This window comes from Eleginops maclovinus, chromosome 3, assembly GCF_036324505.1.
Source record: "Eleginops maclovinus isolate JMC-PN-2008 ecotype Puerto Natales chromosome 3, JC_Emac_rtc_rv5, whole genome shotgun sequence".
Classification (NCBI taxonomy): domain Eukaryota; kingdom Metazoa; phylum Chordata; class Actinopteri; order Perciformes; family Eleginopidae; genus Eleginops; species Eleginops maclovinus.
This window is the reverse complement of record NC_086351.1, coordinates 7,160,269-7,183,212: the sequence shown is the minus strand read 5'-3', so window position 1 is coordinate 7,183,212 and position 22,944 is coordinate 7,160,269. Positions and strand designations below refer to the sequence as shown.

Below are 22,944 nucleotides of genomic sequence, written 5' to 3'. Positions count from 1 at the left end.
TTTTACGAATAAACGTTTAATAGTGCATTCATAACAGTGTTTGCCTTCATTTATTTGCCTCTCAAACCCATATACATTTCCAAATAACTTAATTCATAAAAATGTAATTTATGAAAACAAATATACAGAATATGGATATAGTTAAGGAAACACCTGACAATATAAAAGAATCCAACACTAAACAAATAGAAATAGTGACGCAGCACACAGTCTAATAAAATATATGCTTTTTGTGTACACCAGTGCTGTAATGCTGCACTATGACCAGCAAGGGGAGCTCAGGCTCAAAGAGAAACCTGGCAGTAACAGACTCCCAGCTGCAGGCTGATGTGTTAAACTGCTTATGGCTTGCAACTGCTTTAGTGTTGAACCTCAGCCGCCACTCAGGCATCAAGTAACAGTTTCCCCCACTGCGTTCGTGCACATCTGTTCAACATCTGGAGCCAGTGCACCTCCACGTCTCACGCTTTATCCACAGATTCATGAGTCCAGGTACAGAATCAGCTACTGACACACTCAGTGCATTGTCCGCTCAATAATCACTTGAGGGTTTCACAGTCAAGTATGGAGGAGGTCAATAACGGCTGTGCTCGTCTGTTGCTGTGACGATGACATCCATCCAAATCCGCATGGATACCGGATTGGAAGCCACCAGAAAGAAAAGACGGTCATACGTCTTCAAGCAGAACGTCAGGCTGGGCCGCGGAGACTGAAGTTACAGAAACAGAAATAATGTGATAAATAAGGATGAATAACAATGAATTTACTTTCAAGATGTTGCACCTTAACATACATATGTTGTATTTTTCATGTGAAACCCCAAACTAAAGGTAAATCTTTTGTAACAATATTTCTTTACAAGCTTTTTTTTAACGACTCACAGAATTGGCTGTTCGTAGATGGTCAAGGTAAACTTCTTCTATGGCCTGGAAGTAGATGACTCCCTTTAGTTTCCTCTCATCACAGTCTGCAGTAAACAGAGACATGTGGGAAAAATGTGGTGACAACAAACTCATACTTAAAAAAACAAATGCTTTCAAGTGGTTCTATCTCAACGTAAACCATTTTGGGGAAAATACAATTAATAACAAGTGGAGGATACAGACTGAAAAGTGATGTTATATATGAAATATTATTTTACAGCATGTTTATCATGACAGTGATCCAATGACACATATATTTATTCAAACAAGCAGTCATTATGTGCACACACACCATTCCCCCAGCCGGTCTAACCTGTATAGTAGGCTAGTCGTCTGTGGTCCATGTCAAACAGGAACCATCTCTTCTTCCAGGTCTTCACCCTCCCCCCTCGTTTGGTCAGGAAGCCGGCGCAGCGTCGCGGCGTCAGGCGTAGGTCTTTGCAGCCACTTACTCCATGGCCCAGAGACTCCACATGGGCCCGGAGGTCAAAGTTTGGAGAGAGGAAGAGGGGCAGGCTGAGCTGCTGGAGGGCCTTCTGCAATCAGATATTAACAATGTATTGTGACATTTGGCCCATTAATGTGTGTGTGAGTGTGTGCGTGCGTGCGTGTGTGCATGCGGGTAAATTTTGTTATTGCATGTCTTGTATTCAACGTGTTTTCTTTGTCCTCTTCTGATAAGGTTTCACTTTTAAACAGTTTCTTTGACTCCAAAAATCAACAAATAAATGCATTGAACAAACAATACCATTTTTGGTTCTGCTGCATACATTTCGATTTAATTTTTCGACTGTGTATTGCTCGGATTACACACGTTGCTGATATAATTCATGTAAACCGATGGTTGTCCTTTCATACATACCTCTGGGGAGGTTGGAGGAGAAATGGCCTCCGGTTGCTCCTCCATTTCTGTCTCCAGCCACTTTTTGCTCTTTGGCTCTGTAGGTTCCTGTGGCTCTGTTCTGGGAGAGTTTAACTCTTTCTGTTCTCTCTCCTCCACAAACAACCGTTGCCGTTCTTCCTGTGTGCAAACATATGAACACAATGATGACACCATTTAAGTTGTTTTAAGATGGATTTCCTGTCACGTGCATAAAAAAAAAGACATTTGAATTCAATATGTGCATATGAAAGTTGCTTCGTCTACTTTCATACTCCACATAAACCCACAATCATATGGTTACACATTCTTCAGTCTTGGACTTTTCCAATGCTGTAAACATGCGTTACCAACATCCAGACATCTGCTGGCTTTTCTCTTGGACCCTCATGTGCGAGCTGAGTGGGCGTCAGTGATCAGACAGCCGTGTCTAATGCGGTGTGTCGCGGGTGATTAGAGGTGTCAGCGAGCGTTTCCCACGGCAGGTGACTCACCCTCTCTCTGAGCAGCCTCTCTCTCTCTGCCCTGGCTTCCCTCAGTTTCTTCTCGATCTCAACAAGGTCCAACAGAGACGGGCTGTGAGAGAAAGAGGAGGATTCATCAATTATATCACAACAGCTGCATCGGCCAAATACAGTAAAAGTCATGATACAAACAACCCTAGAATGCATAGAAGAGTCCTCAAAATCAAAAGTCCATTCCATCCTTCTCTTAAAATAGAAACAGGCCACTGAGATCAGTCCAAAATTAGTTTGCTTTAACCAAAAAGAGCTAAACACATCAAATTGTGAATCAGTAACAGACAAAGTACAATGTAGGCAACATATAAACAAAAAACAACAGCACGTTGGAATTATGTTGAATCGCAATCCAGGAATGAATTTGTTTCACTTGTCAATCACTATGTGACTGATGTGACTGATGGAACATGACACAACTAACAAAGTGTCCAAATACCACGTTTAAGATCAATAAATCCTGCAACACTGTTCAACGTATAAAAATGTGCTCATCTGTTACAATTTTTGAACTGATAATAATATACACCTTGCCCTATCTTAAACTGCTGTACAGACATACACTGAGTTTATTATAAAATGCACATTGATTCTCTAATTAGATAAGTCTAAAAAACTTGAGTTTAAAGAAGGAAGCCCTTTTTTGAGGCAGCTTGTTTGTAGAACCTGGGAAAGAACACACCTATTTGTTTTTAAAGTAAGTTATGTTCATGTCCGACAAATGCAACTGTATTTTTTGGTACTTTGAGAGCATGACATATTAAATAGCATAACAAACCAACTAACAAGCAAAGCCAGCAAACTAAACTGCAGCTGTCTGTGCACCCTTATCACACATCACACTACGCCTAACTGTTGGTGCATTTCGTATATAGACAGCTACACTCTGAGCATCAGTCAAAGTCCTGTCTGAGTTATCGATAATATTTGTCCCTGTGCCAAAATGCTCAACATTCTTCAAACACTTAATTGTAATAGGTCTAATTTCTTGTCGTTTCCGTCATCATTCCTATAGGTCATTATAACACTGTACAGAACGTCCCGAGATAAGATCTGGGAATGTGTAAATAGTAGAAAAGACACCAAATGAGGCAAATAGGAATGACCACAGGCAGGCTTTTAAATAAAACTCTGCGGTTATCCAAACTGTCCTTTGACTTACAGTACTTTATCCTACTATTACTTATGACTGACATGTGTTTGCGCAACTTCAATATTACTTCTTAAACTTTTGGCATATTGCCTCATCAAACAAGCAGGGAAGTAGCTGACCTGGCAGCGCGGGAGCTGGTTGTGCTGTTGCACGGTGTGAGGAACCCGCCTCCGTTGCTGCTCCCAGGTCTGTGCCCACTGCTGTGCCCATTGCTGAGCCTATGGGAGTGGACAGGGGAAGTAAAAGCCCCCGGGGACTGGCTGTCTGGAAGCATCCTCACCAACCCTGAGAGAGGGAAGAGACGAGCATTGTTCAGTGAGAATAACTTTATATAATATGTGGCATGAGAGAAAATTGGTGAATGAATCACATTAGATGAAGACATTTCAGTTACAGCTTTCTTATAAGATAGGAGAAGAAAATCTGGCAAGACTTGACATGACCTGGTAGATCAGGCACATTTAGTGACGGATAGGTGTGGGTGTGAAAAAAATACTACTGGAAATCAAGTATATAGGCTCTTCTGTGGCTCATCCAGCCTATACAGGAAAATCTTGCTTTCTACCAACGTAATAACAACCTGTGGACTCAACCGACACACCTTTGATTTGACTAAAAGGGAGGGAACTGAACAAACAGTCAGACAAAATGAAGACAAGAGTGCAGAGAGAGAGGGTATTGTTCTATAACAGGGTGCCTTCAGCGTAAGCGAATAAAGAGCACAAGAGAAAATAGGAAAAGGGGGATGGTATCGCTCACCCTGTACGGACAGCGGCCTGTCGTTGAATTTGTTGTTGTTGCGATGTGAGCTCCGTCTTCTAGGCAAACTGGCAGACGCTTTGCTTGGTTCCTTCAACATGAAATGAAGAGATTAGGTGACTTTAAAATGTGCATGTTTGTATGGATTTCTGTAACATTCAATTCTGTTAAAATCTCCACGTTTTTGACAGCTGGTGTGACCATACACATTTTTCTTTAAAAGTTACTGGGACATGTCTCAAGAGTTTTCTGACTAAATGATTGACAGCTTTGTTGAGAAAATAAAAAAGGCCCTTTTATCAAAACTGAAACCAAATGTTAGTTTTACACACATGCCGTCAGTTGTACTCAAGTGCTGTTTCCATGGTGACATACCTGAGGAGGTTTGTGAACTGTCAGAGGGGAAAGGGACATCATGCAGGGGGCTGAACCAGTGGTGTCCGACCAATCAGTGGGCGGCTTCTTCTCTTTGAGAACCTGTAGGACCAGAATATATTTAGTTTGAAATGGAGTAACGTATCAGTGATGACAACTGAAAGAGAAACAGTATTAAATAAACCGGAGCGGCAGGGAAGATGACAAACACTGATTTGCGTTCGACATACCACATCTGGCTGAAAATTAAAACTCCACTTCCGAGAGGGAGTTCATAATGAGTTAAAAAAAAATATCATTGCCTCTCTATCTTTCCCTCCCACCCTGCTTGACTCACAAACACATGGGTAATTCAGCTGCCACATGCAGTCAACTGTTTAACTCTTATCTTTCTCTTTCACTACTCTACACCCGTACATGCCCACAGGCGATGTGTGGACAGAGAAGATTTGTGCAACGGATCCTCGGATATCCTTTTCTTCTACATCTGCGTCTTGTTACAACTATGATATCGCATTGGATTCAATTCCCTTAAACCATCTGCTACAGACGTTAGTTTCTGTAGGACAAAACAAGCCATCAGCATTAACCAGACATGTCAGAAGTGAAGTACATCCTGCACACGGTCATATAGTCATACACACTTGGTCATGACACCGTGTTGTCCCTCTCTCCTCCTTTGCCACTCCCTTCTATCCTCCCTCCAGCTGTTGCCCTTCTCTCTCCCAGATGAACTTAACACATTAAGGCAGTTTTCTGACAAACACAATTCAAACTGTCAGTCACCAAGATCAATTTAAGTTTCTTTTGGCTTACCGCTTGTTAAAAATGATGCGGAACTTCTCCAAACTTGCCTTCTCTCCCTGTCACACATCCACACACACACTCACATGTCCACACACATTCACAAAAGCAGCACCCTCCCTCACAATGCTTACTCCTCCCTCTATCCCTTTTCTTCCCTCCCTCTCTCAACTCCCCCTTGCTCCCTCCCTCCCTCTGTCTCTCTCCTATGTCTGATTTGCTTTTTCCTCGTGTAGATCTCCACTCCTCCTACTGATTTTAACTGGTGCTGTCATAAGTCTGATCAAATTCAAACCACTAGTGGTGTGATAAAGACACAGCACAGTTTAATTAGAGACTGAGTAAATCACATACTTACTGACTTCCATACATACATATTCATAACACACTGATAACACATGGCAGGGTGGTCTTTCCACAGTAACATGAAATAAAATATACAAAAAAAACCAAAAAACATTTAGATATTAAATACAGTGACTATGGAGACTACATCTGTACATCTAAAAAACAGGTTTAAATCCTTTACCTCAGAAATTAGTTGGGTTGAGAACTAATATTGACACTTCATTTTGCACAACTGATGTAAGAAATGGAGACTTGCATAACAGTTCATTAAACAATCTATGTCACCAAAACCACTATTGACTTGTAAGGCCAACACATGCATTTGAATGCTATACATCAGATTTGGAAATTCAAAAAGAATTGACAAACTACGGAGGAAATAGGGATTGGATTTCATACAGTTGCCACAGATGCTGTTTCCAATCAAGTAAAAATGAATGAATGAACTCCCAGATTTAGTATTGGTGGTTTTTAATAATCCATAATATCACAAATCCCTCTTACCGTCTGATTTGTGTGGACGAGGTCTCTCCTCTCTTTCCTCAAGGCATTCATCTCCCTCTCCTTCTCCCTCTCCATCTCCTTCAGCTGTCTCTGTAACTGCTGCACTCGCTCCTGAAAATTAACAGCATAACTCCCATCAGTGTGGACAGCTACATGGTTTCTCCTCCTCAAAACAATGGGAATGTGCTGCAGCTGATTCATCTGGCTGGCCCCGAGTGTACTTCTTCTTTTCATTATGTTAAGGTGTAATGTTGGGTAAACATATTTTCAGATCCGAGAGCAAATGCGGAGCCCCGAGCCGAGCTGATCTCCTGAGCCAAGACACAATGCAAATCAAACATTTGCAAGTTAATGAGAGGCATGAGAGGAACACAGGACAGCAGGACCGAGAGTGTAACACAAAATAAATGATGGGCTGTTTTTAATCATGACATTAGGGCAGCAAGTGTGACACAGTAAGAGAGAGACAGACAGAATGACATACAGAGAGTGAGCTGTCATCTGCAGCTGAGTCAACCACCATCTCTCTCACACAATCCCCCTCTTCTCTTCCTCTCCCATTCTCCAGATAGTTGAGGAACAATTTAATGTTATTATCAACACAATCTAATCTATTGTCTGTATGCTTGTATTCTTGTTAAATCTGAATTGTGAATGGAACAACAGTAATTTTGAAACTTTCTGCCAGTACGTGAAGAGGTCCAACGTCAAAAACATTTTACAGCTGCTTTCACTTTCTATCTTAGAGAAAGTTGGAAGTATTGGAGGATTAGGAAACTCGAAGCATGTTTTACTGACTGTTTTAGTCAATAAATGAGAAAATGGAGATACAGTTTTCCAATTAACCTTCTTTAATCATTCACAAACCATGCAATTAAATTGTAAAAACTCAAGTCATCTTTTTGATTTTGACTTTACATATAGCACACATCAGCTGTACCTCGCGTTGTGTGCTTACCAGCAACCATAACATGAAAATATTATTAAATTAAGCTAGTGAACAAGGTATCATACCAGCTAAACATCAGTCATTACTATTTTCATTCTGAGGATGTCTGCATGTTGGTGTTAGCATTTAACTCACAACACCACTGTGTCAAAGTACAGCCTCACAGCGTGGTTGTAGAATTTGAGTCCTTATAGTGCGTAAGAGTGATGACTCTCAAAGAAAATTGGAAGCACCTTATTATGGAGGTTTTCTACACATATAAATATATATATATATATATATATATATACATACTGTATATAAGCTGGTAATACAGAAACAGTTGGAAAGAGCATGTAAACGACTCTACACATTTCTAAATCTCAGTCATTTTAATTAGATATTGAGATCTCACAGTTGGCACCTCACTGTGGTCATACATTAAGGAGAACTCATGCAAGGGCAAACATTTTCCAGGCCTCCTCAAACTATCATGGAAATCTGAATCTTCAGAGTTTTACTGTCTCCGTCACAAAGCTGCAGAATGAACAATCATGATCCTGGATTCTACAGTAAATCAGATTAATCGTGTGGTACGTCGTCGCTTTTCATTTAGATTTACTGTTCTGGTGTGTACAATCAAGCCTGGTCTATTCAAGACTGTCTGTCAGAAACAGGTTTAAAGTTTAAGAATAATGTTTGAATAAATAATTGGTGTTTGAGTGCATGGTCTGGTGGAATTACTGTTGTTATTGACTATAACGCATTTGGGTTCCAAGTCTGTTCGACATTTTTTAGTTAATCTAATTTTTCTCTTCATTTGCACATTTAAAATCTGCTGGTAATGCCATTGCATTATTAAAACAAATAATCATGAGCCCAATGTTGAACACAAATAATCCTGAATATAATCTTAGCCATAACAATGTAGCCGTGCTTTTAAAAAAAAATCCAAATCCCCTCATGCATTTTATCTTTCGATCTTCATTAACGTTGTCACTGCTCTGCTTTCCTTCCTGCTCCTTTGATTTCTCTCTCAGGGTGGCCTCTGATGTAATTAAGCTTGCTGTCTGGAGTCATGTGACAGTGTCAGGGTGATACTGGTGAGAGTGAGGTAAAGGTTCACGCTCGTGTCACGATTTAACGGGGTGGAGAGTAAGGAGGACAAGTCTTAACCTGCAATGACAACCATGGACTGTGACTTGAGGAGAGTGCATGTGCACACTGCTTTACAGTGGTAGGGAGGCCTTTGGAGGAAATGATGATTTTCACAGTGCAAAAAAATAGAATCTGCAGATTTACAGCTTTGCTGATTAATGCAAAGAACTCACTCTGTGATTATTGTAGGAGGAGCTCAGATTTGTGGCTTTAAAGTTCACTTTCTGCTCTGCACACTCCTTATTTTGCCTGGAAAGATTCATTTCAGATGCCTGAATTGGAGGGTGGTGGAAAACATTTTCTTAGGACACATAAGGGAAACAAGAAAGCAAACTTTGGCAATAACAAAAGCATTAACGTGAAAGTGAATCAACTGTCTATTCTGTGTAGTGTGTAGTTTAAATTGATATGAATGAGTTTGCCCAATCCATTTTCCCACAACACTGATGTATACCGTATGACAGACACAAAAAGGATCAATAAATATGATCAGAAATCAGTACGAAGAAAAATATAAATACCGTGAAGCAGATAAGATTACCACAATTTAAAATTAAATATTATTAACATGATAAATTACTGATAAACCCCTAAAATATAGTAAATTACAAAAATGTACTTTGTGGAAAATACATTTGACGCATAAATAAATGCTTTAAGTTGCAGTTACACCAAAGGGACTGCTCGGGGGTGCTCAAAGCTGTGCAGTTAAAATGAGAGCATATCTGTTGTGTAAAACGTGAAGCATCAGAGTCATGAACAAAACTATTTTTGATTAAATTAATGCAAACAAATAATAGCGTTAGGATGAAGTGGGTAGCTGTGAAAGAAAAACTATACATATTGTGGGGTTTGAGGTTGTTAAAGGTTATTAATGTATCAGGGGAACAGTACACTACTATTAGGACAGAATAAATGATTTCATAGCAATCTATGCATTTCTAAGGGAAGGTCAAATAAATATTTTAAACTCTTCATGAACTTTGAATAGCTTGGTTGACATGGACCTTGAGTTCCAACATTGTCATATTTGACAAAGTGGACGTCTTTGCCGGCTACTGTCTCATACTGATTAGATTGTGGGATGTTGCTTTTTTTCTTTTTTTGGCTCTGTGCACAAGTCTATTAACACACAACTCTGTATTACGAGTAGTGTGTGTGAAGGTTAATCCCATGTCAGCCAGCGGGGGTAACACTGACAGGAAGCATATGACACACAGATAAGCTGTAAACCGTATAACACGTCAGGGGCAGCTGTGAAATCCTCTGAGAAAAAATTCCCCTGACCAAACGTTGTTGTTTACCTGTCCACTGTTGATCACATGCTGCTGACGTAGGATTTCCTTATCCATCTCCCTTTCACTCTCATCCTCCCTATCTTCATCAACCGTGCTTTCGTCATCTTCATCAAGTCCGCTTTCCTTCTCCAGAACACTAAACTCCCAGTCCTCAAACGCCCGGACCGCCGCTTCCATCGCCTCTCTCTCCTGCAATCATGATGAATCATCGAGTCAAATACAACACATTTTTACCAGCCGTTATTTACATTTGTACGTTTTCTTATTAATGCTGACAAATAACACATTGAAACTCTATTCTATTCTATTCAAACAGCACTCAGATATTATGGAACAACGCTCGAGATGCATCTTGTGTTTTGTCGTTTAACCTCTCTTCAAACTAATCTGTGAATAAATTCTTTTTCTCAAAGACAAACTTTAGTTAAAGCTACTAAAGTCATTTCATAATGTATAATGGTTTCGTCATAAAGCAGTGCTAAACCTCCAATTGTGAAGCTGGTTCCTTTATTTACTATTTAAAAACAAAGTCAATTACTTAAAAAAATGATAATATTAGGTTTGCACTAAGTTTATGGAAGGAATAAAATATATAATATTTATACTTGCTTTTATAATGCCACGAGTTTGTGTCTATTATATATAGTATAAAGAGGACATCACATTTTTATTTATCAGACAACTTCTGGGATTTTACATTATATTTCTTGGCACATAAAAGCACTGGTTTAAAGGCTTCAATACCAAAATAAACCTGAAGGCTATCAAAATGTAAATATATAATATAAAAGTGCAAGTGCAGGTAAAAACATGTGCAGATTCATTGCCTCCTAACCAAAATACCTGCACTCTTCTTCCTGTGCAGTGTGCACTTAAACCCTATTTGCGTGCATGTATCAGTTTTTTTCTGTATGGCTATATGTGACAAACCAGATTCTAAAGCATCTTTCCAAAGAAATCTGTCATGTCACAACCTAAAGTAAGAACCTGCTGCTATGCTGCACCAACCCTGTCATTAAACACTGCTTTTAAAACAAGGAGGTCTCTCATCTGGTTTTGCCACATTCACAACGAAAAGTCTACAGTACTTGTGTGTGTGTGTGTGTGTGTGTGTGTGTGTGTGTGTGTGTGTGTGTGTGTGTGTGTGTGTGTGTGTGTGTGTGTGTGTGTGTGTGTGTGTGTGTGTGTGTGTGTGTGTGTGTGAGATCAGAATGAAAATCAGCAATCCTGTATTAGTTCCGCAGCGGGGAAATTTTTACAGCAAAAGTGGCATAGCAGGTAAAAAAATGGGTGTGCAGTGTTGGGGAGTAACGGTATACATGTACCGGCGTTATGTATTTAGAATACAAATTATGAGTAACTGTATTACGTTACAGTAAGAATTTAAATAGATGGTGTTCAGAATACTAATAATACACATTTTAAAAAATATCCAGGAGTAGTCACCTGCTGTAGTTTTACTGATCACCTTGCTATTGTATAGTTGTATCAGTATCTGTATCCTATGTGCTGATTTACTATCCCCGGAGCCGTTGAAAGAGCCCTGTTTGACCTGCTAGCTAACATTAGCTAAAATTAGCTCATGTTAGCTTAGACTGCAGTTAGATTTTTGTATTATGCAGACTTGGGCCTAACACATTTAGCCATTTGGAACAGAAGAACACACCAGAATAGGCCTGTTTAGTAAGCAGGATTTGATGGCCGCATTCCTACACTTATAAAATGCAATTCAATGTGGAAGTAATCCAAGTATTCAGAATACCTTACTCAGATTGGGTAATGTAACGGAATACGTTACAGATTACATTTTTGGGCATGTATTCTGTATTCTGTAACGGAATACGTTTTGAAAGTATCCTTCCCAACACTGTGTGTGTGTGTGTGTGTGTGTGTGTGTGTGTGTGTGTGTGTGTGTGTGTGTGTGTGTGTGTGTGTGTGTGTGTGTGTGTGTGAAAAACACAGCAGGTTGAACAGGTACTGCACTATCACACTTTGTGCAACCAGACACAACATGATGTATAGGAGTCAGAACAGATGCTCACACAACCTGCATCTGAGACACAGTGTCATGAGACTAAACAGGATCAGTCTCAGAGTTACATACCGTATATCAACTGGAAAGCCGGTAACGACATCATTTATTGGATGTTCTTTACGTATAAATATGCTTAGCAAGATTGGATCCACAAGACACAGACACATAAGGGCAGGGATAATAAAAAGTTGCATGAATGAACACTATTTTTAGCATCTTTTGCTTGAGATCGCTGTTGTGAATTTTACATCAAAACTCACCCGCCTTATTTCCTCAAACATTTCATATTCACATTTCATAAGCATTATGGGGTGCAAGTCCCAACAAATGTATGAACCTGGCACCACACCGCCATTTATAGGTTTCTTCATACATGGAGAGGACGCTCACCTGCTTCAGCTGCAGTGTTAGCAGTTCTCTCTGGCTCTCCGGCTGACTCGGGAGCAGTTTCTCCTTCTCCTCAAACCTCCCTTTCAGCTCCTCAACCCTCCGTCTTTCCTCCTCCAGATTCTCTCGCTCCTTCAGGGACAGGCAGTGAAGCAGGAGAACAGTCATCACCTCAACTTTTCAAAGCAATATATATAAAAATATTTCAAAAGAGAAAAAATAACACAATAACAAGTCGGTTTCACAACATGTTTACAGAGTTTCTTCTGCAGATCAATACTGAGCCTACACTTAGAATCATGAGGTAAAACATCACAAAACCAAAATACATACACGTCTGTAACCAATGAAATACGTTTTTTAGCAGTACTGCATGATACCTTTTGTCTGTCGTTTTTTCTGTGATTCTCCTTCCGTCTGACCTCCTGCTGTAGAGCCTGCAGCTTCTGTGTGTGTCTGCGCAGCTGAGTCTTCTCCGTCTGCAGCTCTCCCTGCAGCAGGGCGATCTCCAGCTGCAGCTGAAAGGACAGGAGACGCCGCCGAGCTGAATCATATTGACCACGGCTTGAGCAAGTCACTGATATGCATTCCTTTACCGTGACTGTATCGATGTTTGCTGAAGTCTGCAATCTCCAAGTATAGTCCTTTGACACATCAATATTCATTTAACACTCGGTTTTGGTTGTTTATTTGATGCAGCAATCCGACTCACCTTAAAGAACCCTTTACATATTGTTTAACTTGTTTTAGGACTTAAATGTATGATTATTATACATTGATTCATCTGCAGATTGTGTTCTCAGAAATTCCTCTATTCTGAAAGCGTAAAAAGTAGCAAAAAAACAGTAGAAAAGTAAAGCTCAAGGTCAGATCTTTAAATAGCTTTTTTGGCCCAACCAACTTTCCACAAGAGGTTACACATTAAAGAAGCCTTAAGACAACTCAGTGCCAAACTGGCGGCCTTACAACTGTAAAGAATAACAATTATTTATTTATTTTCAGTGATATTTCATTTCTTTTTGGTTAAAGTATGGAAAAGCAAGCTACTTTCGAGGTTGTTTCGGATTGAGAGAATGAGCTGTTCTGGTGCCTGTATTTGATTGGGCAACAATCATGTTAGATGCTCACTTCAATCTTTAGTTCCTCCTTCTGTTGGTCGATCTCTGTGATTCGCTGTTGGAGCATCGAGGTAGACGGCAGGACCCTCACGGAGGCCAGCTCCAGTTTTTTTATGCAAGACTGGCAATAAAGGGGGAAACCAAGTATGAAAGTGTAAACATGGAAGTTTTACAACAGTAAACGGTTGAGTCTAGTGATGTGTCGTGACTCATTGATTTTTTTTTAGCATTCTTTCCTCTTACAAGCAGGAGCTAGAGGGGGATTTAATGTGCCGCCACCTCAAAGTTCGACATTAAGAGGAAGATCACCTTCATCAACGACCTTTCCCTCACTTACCCTCTCACTCTCCGTGCTGCTGCTCTCTGTATCGGACTCCGCTCCCGAGGAGGCGGGGCTGTGACCCTCAGCCACTCTGGTGATCCACGGTGGCCGCAGGCCCTGCTGCCACGGGCTCCTGGTGCTCTCCATGTTATGTTGGGGCATTTCTGAAGGCAGAGACAAGGGGAGCAATGAGAGCTACTCACTTTTGTGAATATTGTGGTAATCTAATCTGCTGCACGGTTGAAGGTGTATTAGGGATCAGATGACAGTTGGCAGTGGGAGATTTCACAGCTGAGTAGTACTGCGTGAGGACAGAAATGCACCACCTGCTTCCAGAAACCTGTCACTGATGGAGTAAATGCCTAGTAGGGGAAACAATAGTGAAAGAGAAGGGAGGGTTAAGGGTGTGGGCGATGTTTCAGGGTTCCACCAAGGGACTTTGTTGTGTGTGGAGACAAGAGTGATAAATTAGGAGGCTTTTGATGTGCACCAGCAACGCGGTCTATGAATGGAACAATCAATGGACTACAAGGAGCAGTGGCCCACATATGTTGGAGCAAATAAGAATAGTCTTTTGAAGTACGTCATACTTTTTTGTTCTGTTTTTCACATTCATGTCCAAAAGCAAAACCGTAGTGTTAACATTGTTCTACATCAAAGTGCTTCCCATCTTTTGGGAATATGTCAACCTAAAGACCTTTATTATCCTTGTCTCTTTATTTTATTTCTGCCCTTTAGCATTCTACTGTCTGGTGTCTCTGTACACAAAACCTGCAGAAACATGCACACATGCACAGACTAAAACCAACTTGTGGGAAAATACTTTTGATGCCTATTGTCCAACCTTTTCCCACCATCTCCCCTCGCCCTCTGTGCCCTCCCTCTCTCCTTGGATCCAGACCTTATTAGGGTGCAGGCGTAGTGGAAGCCTAGACATAAATATACAGCATATGAGTGAGGGCTTCCAAACAATGACTGACACACTGAGACACATCGAGAGAGAGAGATTGGAGACGGGTGATCCCTTCTAAGGCATGGACAGACAGAGGAAAGAGAAAACAGCAGGAAGTGCAGTGTTAAATGTCAAAGGCCAGTATCATGTTCCTAGTGATACAGCAAATGTGCAACATGCAGTAAAATAGATGAGGATATAGAACACAATAATGTTCACTGAAGAAAAATACATAAATATTTCTTATAATGAGGATATTTGAAGGCACTGCTGGATAGCTCAGTGGTTAGAGCTGGTGGCCCACGCTGCCTAGTAAGCTGGTAGAAATCCTGATCCTGGCCGAACATTCAGGCAATGTCCTGCCCTGTGTCTCCCCCTTTCAACTCTAAAAAAGGCCCTCTCCGGCCCAAAATAAGCTTTTTAAAAATAAAACAGAACACAGACAAGCAGCAGGCTCAGGAGGTCAGACAGAAGGAGAAGCACAGAAACACCGACAGACAGAAGGTATCATGTGCAAAGTTGTGACTAGCTTTTTCCTTGTTGATCATTAATATGCATAAACTTGCACTTGAAAAGTGAAATCTGCACTTCTAAATGCATTTTATTATATACTGTTTGTTATACTGCGGTTACATTAGACAGTCATATCACAATATCAGTTTTAAACGCCAGAAAATAAACACAACCACCATGTTTCAGAAGCAGCAAAATAAGCAAATAATCTGACAAACTGTTTTTTACACTGCATAATGAAGTTCAAGTTTCACTGACATTTTGAATAAAGTGTTTTTGAATAACTTAACAGTCAAACACGCAAACACACCAACAAGTTAATGAAGAACAAGTTGGAAAGATAGTAAAGAATATGCACAGTTTCAGTGCTGGTATTTCATGGGAGCATCACTATTATATGTTATGGATGAATGATATTAGACTTGGACAATATTCCAGTCGTTTTTAGCTTATTCTGACCAATTCCTTAACCCGATATACACACAAGTCTTTTTCCAACCAACTGCAGAGAACACTCCTGTCTCTCCTGTAGTGAAATACACATTATTATGCTGTTATTGTGATGGCCCACTGGCAGATGTAGACACACATTCAATGGGCACGATAACAAATATTAAAATCCTTGAACTTAGGATTCATATAAAAAATTGCATATTTATTTTTACTAAACATATCCGGCTATCAAATCGGAGGACCCACATGCCTACTACACTGTACATTTGTCCCCCTACAAATTGATTCTACTGTACTGTCTGGTAAAAGCTGTCAATTTCTGGGAAAACAAAGCAAAGAGAGCTTCACACAAGTTATATTATTATCCAAACAAACATCAGGGCAAGCGCTTGCTATCTGACCACCAGCTAAAGTCCACTCTGATACACTATCAACACTGGGGGGCCGAAAGAGAAAGGCATTCAGGAGTAAAGTCCATGCTTTCATGTTAACAAAGTGGTCAAATGCACCAAACAAAAGGCTAAACAAACACAAGGCACAAACAAAACAAGAGATAGTGAGACAGTGGTAAAAGCAACGACTATGAATAAAGAGGAAAAGTTCAGCTCGAGTCCGATCAAAGAACAAGACAGAGTTTTGTTCCCAAAATAATGAGTCTTTAATGCTGGGAGGGAGCGCCTCTGGAGAACGAGATAGCAGCGAGGGAGTGAACAGAGTGGGCATGTGTTTGTTTACGTGTATGTGTTATGTAATAACTTCCCAGCGGTAACACAAGATAAAACCCTAAACTCTCAAACTGAAACCCTGGAGATCTTCAGGACTCTTGTATCAGCCTGCAACGATAATTATCAACCACAGATCAGCAATAACCAGCAACAGCTGACTCATAAACACACACAGGCACACAGTGAGACCAGTGAGAGAGTTAAGTATGTTCAACAACACAGCAGAATGTTTCTCGTGTCAAATTGACCCACCACGTCTTCATATCAGCAAAATCTTTCTTTAACTCAGGATTCAGACATTTTAAATGATCCAGATAGAAGTCCTTCAATAAACTGTGTGTGAGTAAATCCAGTAAATAAAAACAAGACCTTCACCTCAGTTTGTGAAATCTGCTGACTCATCAGGGTCTCTTTAGCCGTTAATGGAAGCAAGGACATCTCATTTTGTACAGAGACGGTGTTCCCACAACAACACTGTTTGAAGTTTACATCCACGTCGGTCTAAAGTCTCATTTCTTCCACTCAACTCACAATGTAACTCCACCTGCAAAACTTGGCCGGAGATCCAGGTGTGTCATGCTTTCGGCTGCTAACGACGCCCTTGAGCCGCTACAACCTGATGATTTCATCTGGGTTATGATTTCCAACTTCCTCCTCCAGGACCACTGAAGACAAATGTACAAGTCTTCACTGGTGGAGTGTCATTTGAATATATTTTGAGGTTTCCCTTTGTGCAGCTGTACAACTGTCTTCGCAAGATTGTTTTATGTTAGGCCTAGGCTTACTCATATCTACAGATTGACTACTGTGTTTCTGAAACCGAAATCGTATACTGTAGTTCCCAAATGATGAACACACGGTAGCACTCTGAAATGACTGCCTGTCAGGACCCCTCATTTGTGAGTGGCTGAAAGGAACAGTGGAGCAAAGCATTGTGTACACATAACCATAAAGCCAACACTGACAACGGCTATATTCCACCAGCAACACACACAGGACAAAACAGCTCTGACGGTGGCATGCTAGGTGAGGAAATGAATGCCGCCTACAGCCTGAGCATGTGAGCAACACAGAGAGGGGGAGGGGGCTGTGCACAATGTTCAATTAATCCACAGAGGCCAGGCTTGGAGGTCAATCCTCTCTCAATTCACTCAAATTGCTGTCTTAACTTATAATGTATTACATTTTAATGGATTTCTGTTGTAGAATTGAATCATACTGTACAGTAATTTGGCAACAGAGTGACACAGAACAACTGACCAAGCTTTAACGAGGTCAGGGTCTAAACTCTGGGTTAGTGTGCACTGCAGTGTAAACAGTAGAAGGGGGATGTGGGTTTACTGAAACAGAACTTTAAATTTGGCACAAAAAATAAATATTGATCCAGTCATTAAGCTCCACTACATTTGGTTTTGCATTAAATCCTACACAAAATAACTTGTGCTTACTTTTCATCTTGTGAAACGGATACTGTGTTCTATATTGATTTCACCTGGTGGAGGTTAACAGAGATTTAATACAGTAAGTGCAAGTGATGAAGAAAGTGCAGGAGGCGTTTAGTTTACTCACTGTCAGAATGTATAACCTGAAATGTCTGTCTACAACTCTGTCTGAGCAGTGTAGTTATAAAATAATATTGCACTGGCCAAACACAGACACTTTTCCGGTTGTAAACTCTTGAAAGATTAATAAATTAAATGGGAAAACTGTAAACCTCTACTTTAACCTCCTTCCAAGTGAAGTTTAGTTTAGAGTCAAATATTTTCAGAGGATTAGTAAATTGTGAAATCAGTCATGCCCAACACAACATAAACTGCATTGTACCGTTCTGTGTGAGTGCCACATTGCCTCTAACACTGTGGCATGACACAGACCAGAGGGGCATGTAAAATCCAGATGATAAAATGCTTCCTTAGTTAATCTAAGCGGTCTCTCATCCGCAGACGGCATAAGACCAAAACCAGCTATTTTGCCTTGAGAACAAGGAAGTCACATTATTTGTATTGGTCATAATTACATGCTGGGGTTTTAATCAAACAGAACAAATCTCCAGCCTTTAAAACAAATCTGTTTTTCAATAGAAGGCCTGACATCAACATTAGTGTCTTATGCACTCAATGGTTCCAGAGAGCATACATCATTTCTTTACTATTTTAGTCAAAATTGAGACCCTTTTTTTACACTGTCTTGTTCTGGTCTTGCTTAACATATGCTCTAAACAAAGAAAAACAGGCAACTTCTCTCTCATTTTAGAAAAACAAGGTTAGGTTTTAAAGTTTTGCTTTAAGTTACAGAAACGTATTGCTTTTTGCTAGACTATGAAAAGGTGGAAGTATACAGCTATAACTCTTCATGTGTTACATAGGTGATATTGTTATGGACCTGTTCCTACACTAGAGCAAAGAGCATGCTGTCATTTGACAGATTAAGTTCTGTGGACTACAGCGTCAACAGTGACCTCTGGACTTGCTGCATGCGGCTCCATCTGGCTCTGCGCCGAGGACCAGGAAGCTGTCGTCATAGAACAAGCCGTGTGAGCAGGAAAAGCAGGTGAGAGGAGTGAGTTTTGGCTTTCACCCAGCTGTCACCAGGAGGAAAAAAGTGACAAACCGGACCTGGCACCTGGAAGGCTATGCATATGAAACAATGCAGCTAGTTAAACTCAACTTGCACATAAAAATATCCTTTTTGTGCTGTATTTTTTTACATTCCTGTGGGAAATAACCTGACGAGCTTATGGCAGTATGAAATCATGACAACATTTGCAGCATGAGGTGTTAAAGATGTTCCTGCAATCATTAGTTGTTTGAATGAAGACCGGCTAAAGTTCCACTAATAGAAATAGCTAGGCATTGTTTGAAAAAGGTAACACTAGTGGCAACACAATACCCACATCTTGCTATTATAATTAATATGTTTTTAATGTTTTGCAGGATGTAAACTGTTGTTATTGTCCAACAATTAAGCCAACGTTAACTTTAACAGGTGCACAAGAACTTTGCTTGGATAACATTTAAATTGGAAAAAATAAATAGGATTCAAATTAAGTACCATCAAATCAAATACATAAGAAAACAGGATACACTGCTCTAGTAGAGTTGATTCTCTGGGCTTAAGAGGATTCAAATGTTGGTTTACACATGTTTAACTAAACAGTGCAAATCAACAGCTTGTGCCAAGTTTTCAACAATTGATTTTCTTAAAACATGTTCAACAAAATCAGCAGGTACATAGGAAGCTACATGAACAATACAGGGGGAAAAAAATAAATAAAAACAGAGTTCATTAAAAACTCACATTAACCACCTCTAGGTTTTAACCGGGCCAAAAACGTAGAAGTGCAGAAATGAGGATATGCTGTAAGAAAATCTCTCTTCAAATACTGCTACTGTGGGTGTGTGTAAATCCTGGCATCAGGACCGGTTCAACTGCACGAACAGATTCCTTGGGCCTGAGTAAATCTCCGGGAATTGTGATGCAAGAAAAGAGTGATCCATTAATGACAACCTGGGATGCAGGGCTCAGACACAGATTTGTCCAAAGGTGGGTGTGGTGGTGTGTGTGTGTGTGTGTGTGTGTGTGTGTGTGTGTGTGTGTGTGTGTGTGTGTGTGTGTGTAAGACAGACACTAATTAAAGGCAGAGCTCTCCAGACAGCAAACCCTCCCAACTCAATTCAATCTCTCCTCACAATCCTCCCTGAACCTACACTCCCACCCACTCTGTTTACCCTGAGCGTGCTGATGGAGGGATTAAAGGCGAGATATCTGAGGGTCATTGTAAACAAAAGGGTAATTATAAAAGCTGAAAGTTATTGTCATGGGACAATGTTTGACAAAAAAAAAAGCAGCAAAGAGAAAGTTACTTTGGATATTTTCACAGATAAGGAATGGATGATATTAATTAATCAGGGCTCTGTTTAGGCCAGCGGGCCGGACATAACATAATTGAGTTTGATCAATTTAGGGTTTTCTGCAAAAACATCCAAATGATAAGTGTCAAACAAGAAGTTAGTTTTGCTTTTGAGTGCACCAGGAAGCTGTATTAATTCCTCTTTTGTTATAAGGGTAGAAATAATTAAAAGTAGATATGGTGCAGTCCACAGAGGGACTCCAAACTTTCTCATGTAATGATCACAGCAATGCCAGGGCTACTATTTAAGGAAATCTCGTATGGGAAGTTATTTACAACCGGAACTACATTAGCTTTACAAACACAAGTGTTAGTTGTTTGGATAGGTCCTTTTCGCCGACTTTAAAAAAACAGGCATTTAAGTAAACAACAGCTCTTACCTGAGAAACGTGTTCTAGTTTAACACCACGAGCTGTCGATCCTCCAAATCATAACAAAGCCGGAGGGAAATAAAAAGATGAGACTCGGAAAAAGTAACTAAACGTCAGTTCAGCAAACTTTTTAAGCGCTTTCACTTTCCGACTCGCAAGTCAGGCTCGCGTTAGGGTTATTGTAGCTCACCGACTCAGGCTGACAGCCACGTTACCTGCACTTTTATGCTCTTTTTAAAATCTTCACCTAGTTACAATCCCTCCCAGGAAATAATGACAGAGCAGTGTGAGCTGCTACCGGCGTCAACAGGTGAGAATGAAGTGAGAGCACGCGGAGGAGGGCGACGACTCACGCGGGGGCAGGCTAATAAAAGTGTTTTGTGTTGTAGGCATAAATGAAAAGCCCCATGAGCAGACTGCACCGCCGGTCCCTGCTGCACAGACAAACAGCCCCGTTCAAGTCCTGCACCCGAATGGGATTTCTATTCTGGGAACTGACGGGGCTTTCTCATTGTGGAGTGGCTCAGCTAAAGAGTCATCCAGACCAGGCGTATTGCCAGTTCGCTGTGAAGTAAAAGGCCACTTAAATACTTTTCATGAGAAGCTCCCATGGGAGGGTTTTAATATTGAAGTGATATAATGGGGAGTCAAAGGGTCAGGGTCAGTTGCATCATTTTAATTTATTTTTTAACATGTTTTCGAGAACAAAAGTCATTTGGTCCAATCCCGAGCTTAATAAGTGACGACTGAGTTAGAGGACCAATTTTACATGGTTTTAATATCAGTGGTGGATTAATTACAATACAAAATACAATGTGGAAGATGAGCTTTACAGGGTTAACAAAATAAGAACAGAATTAGGAGAATTAATCATAAAACAATTAGAAATAGCACTATAACAAATCTACATAAAATATAGGAAAACAATGAGAATTATTATTTTAGTTACTAAAGTAAAAGTGTGTTGACCTATGTACAACACACTTAATAATTAGAAATGATTCAATATTAGCGTTAAAATAAAATACCAAAAGTACTATGTAGAATGACCAATGTCACAATAATATTATTATAGAATCAAATCATATTAATGTTATTTATTTTATTTTGTATTATTAGAATAATATATCTTTTTTTTAAAGCAAATTAATGACTTAGTTGTCAAACTATTTAGTGAAGTAGAAGTATACATAGTAGAATATAGAAATACAATAGTAAAGTAGGCTACGAGGACTTACATGTAGTACTAGAGTAAATGTACCTAGACACTCCTTCCTGCTGGTTCTTTCTCATGACAACCTCAGAGTGAATGTTGAGAATATTTCTTGTTTTTCAGGACTTTTTGACCTTTTAAGCTGAAGTCAGAAATAATCTATACAAAGCAGTAGTATAGTAAAGTCAATGTTTTTATAAATTGTCATTACGTTGCAGTGTTACACCTTACAAATACACGTGGTCACATATAGCATGGCACAGGGATCAACTGTAAATGTGTCACCCTGCAAATACTATTGGTACATGTATGATTAATGACCATACATGTATCAATAGTAGTATTAGTATTTATAATAATAGTATTTGCATAGTATAACTGTAAGTATGAACTTCTGACTTTAAGCTTTCCATGTGCAAACATTAAAAAAAAAACATGGCCTACCATGACAAACAGTTACAAATAGTACAGTTCAACACTTTTTGAAGACAACCTAACTCAGAGTTTGTTTATAGCTACCCACTAACCTAGACATTTTGGCATCAATTTAAATGCATAACAGGTTTGACTTGTATTCAACACAGGGAAATATACTTCTTGTAGCCTTAAATTCAATGTAATTCAGTGACTAACTACCATTACAAATCATGTGACCTGGATGACTGAGAGTATGTACACATAAGAGTACCAGTGTAAGTATGTGCAACACTCTTGTATTGATCCCAGTAGATTAAAATACCATAAAGCATTACACGCTGTAAACTAACCATTGCATAATAAAGCAACATGCATTCCTGTGACATTTCTTTTTACCAGAAACTCTAAACTTCTTATTGGCATTATATGGGAAAGATTTTTTAATCAAGTATAAGAAGACTCAATACTCAGTACTCAATACTGGATCTACACTTTAATCCCTATAGGAGAGTTTTCTTTAGGGCCCGTTGTGAAGTATCTGCTTTTAACTCTTAGGGCTATATCTCCTTGACTGGCCTCTTTACTGCTCTTTCTGAATGGGCGCATAGTGTAATAGATTCTCTCCAGTGACATGTGGATGGTGTGAGAGAGAATGGGCAGCAGGTTTACAGTGGCACAGTGTAAGTGGGGCTGAGGGAGAGACTGAAAGAGGTTTGGCAGATGGGTGACACAGACTTGGTGAAAGGACATCTGGCACCTTAACTTCCCAGCAGCAAAACAGGATTGAGATAATAGGACCATTTCATGTAGAACCACATGTCTGTAAAACAACATATCTTCGGCTCGATGTTGACAACAGTCACACACCTCCTGTTTTCAA

At 39.9% G+C, this 22,944-nt stretch overlaps 1 protein-coding gene across 4 annotated transcripts; it reads right to left on the bottom strand.

Annotated features, from left to right (window-relative positions):
- Positions 1 to 20,973, bottom strand: phldb3 (pleckstrin homology-like domain, family B, member 3). Of its 4 annotated transcripts, XM_063880445.1 has the most exons (17): positions 20,444 to 20,973; positions 14,355 to 14,439; positions 13,526 to 13,674; positions 13,199 to 13,309; positions 12,451 to 12,588; positions 12,074 to 12,202; positions 9,655 to 9,837; positions 8,524 to 8,622; positions 6,265 to 6,375; positions 4,609 to 4,710; positions 4,234 to 4,324; positions 3,594 to 3,759; positions 2,298 to 2,379; positions 1,786 to 1,944; positions 1,237 to 1,459; positions 882 to 967; positions 1 to 709 (listed from the first exon to the last, which is right to left on the bottom strand). In XM_063880445.1, exons 2-17 carry the CDS (start codon positions 14,365 to 14,367, stop codon positions 575 to 577), a joined length of 1,977 nt encoding a protein of 658 aa, XP_063736515.1. In that variant the 5' UTR covers positions 14,368 to 14,439; positions 20,444 to 20,973; the 3' UTR covers positions 1 to 574. The 4 variants fall into 4 exon arrangements, with proteins under 4 accessions (XP_063736515.1, XP_063736516.1, XP_063736518.1 ...); XM_063880446.1 differs by lacking the exon at positions 14,355 to 14,439 and having other exon boundaries at positions 20,444 to 20,972; XM_063880448.1 differs by lacking the exon at positions 8,524 to 8,622 and having other exon boundaries at positions 20,444 to 20,970.
- Positions 20,974 to 22,944: the final 1,971 nt, after the last annotated feature.

Excerpts from the sequence above, each read along its gene's own strand:
- phldb3 (XM_063880445.1), bottom strand. Across the intron at positions 4,325-4,608 it reads CAGTTCACAAACCTCCTCAG|GAACCAAGCAAAGCGTCTGC; the intron begins GTATGTCACCAT and ends TTCATGTTGAAG. Across the intron at positions 968-1,236 it reads ACGACTAGCCTACTATACAG|ACTGTGATGAGAGGAAACTA; the intron begins GTTAGACCGGCT and ends TGTTTACTGCAG.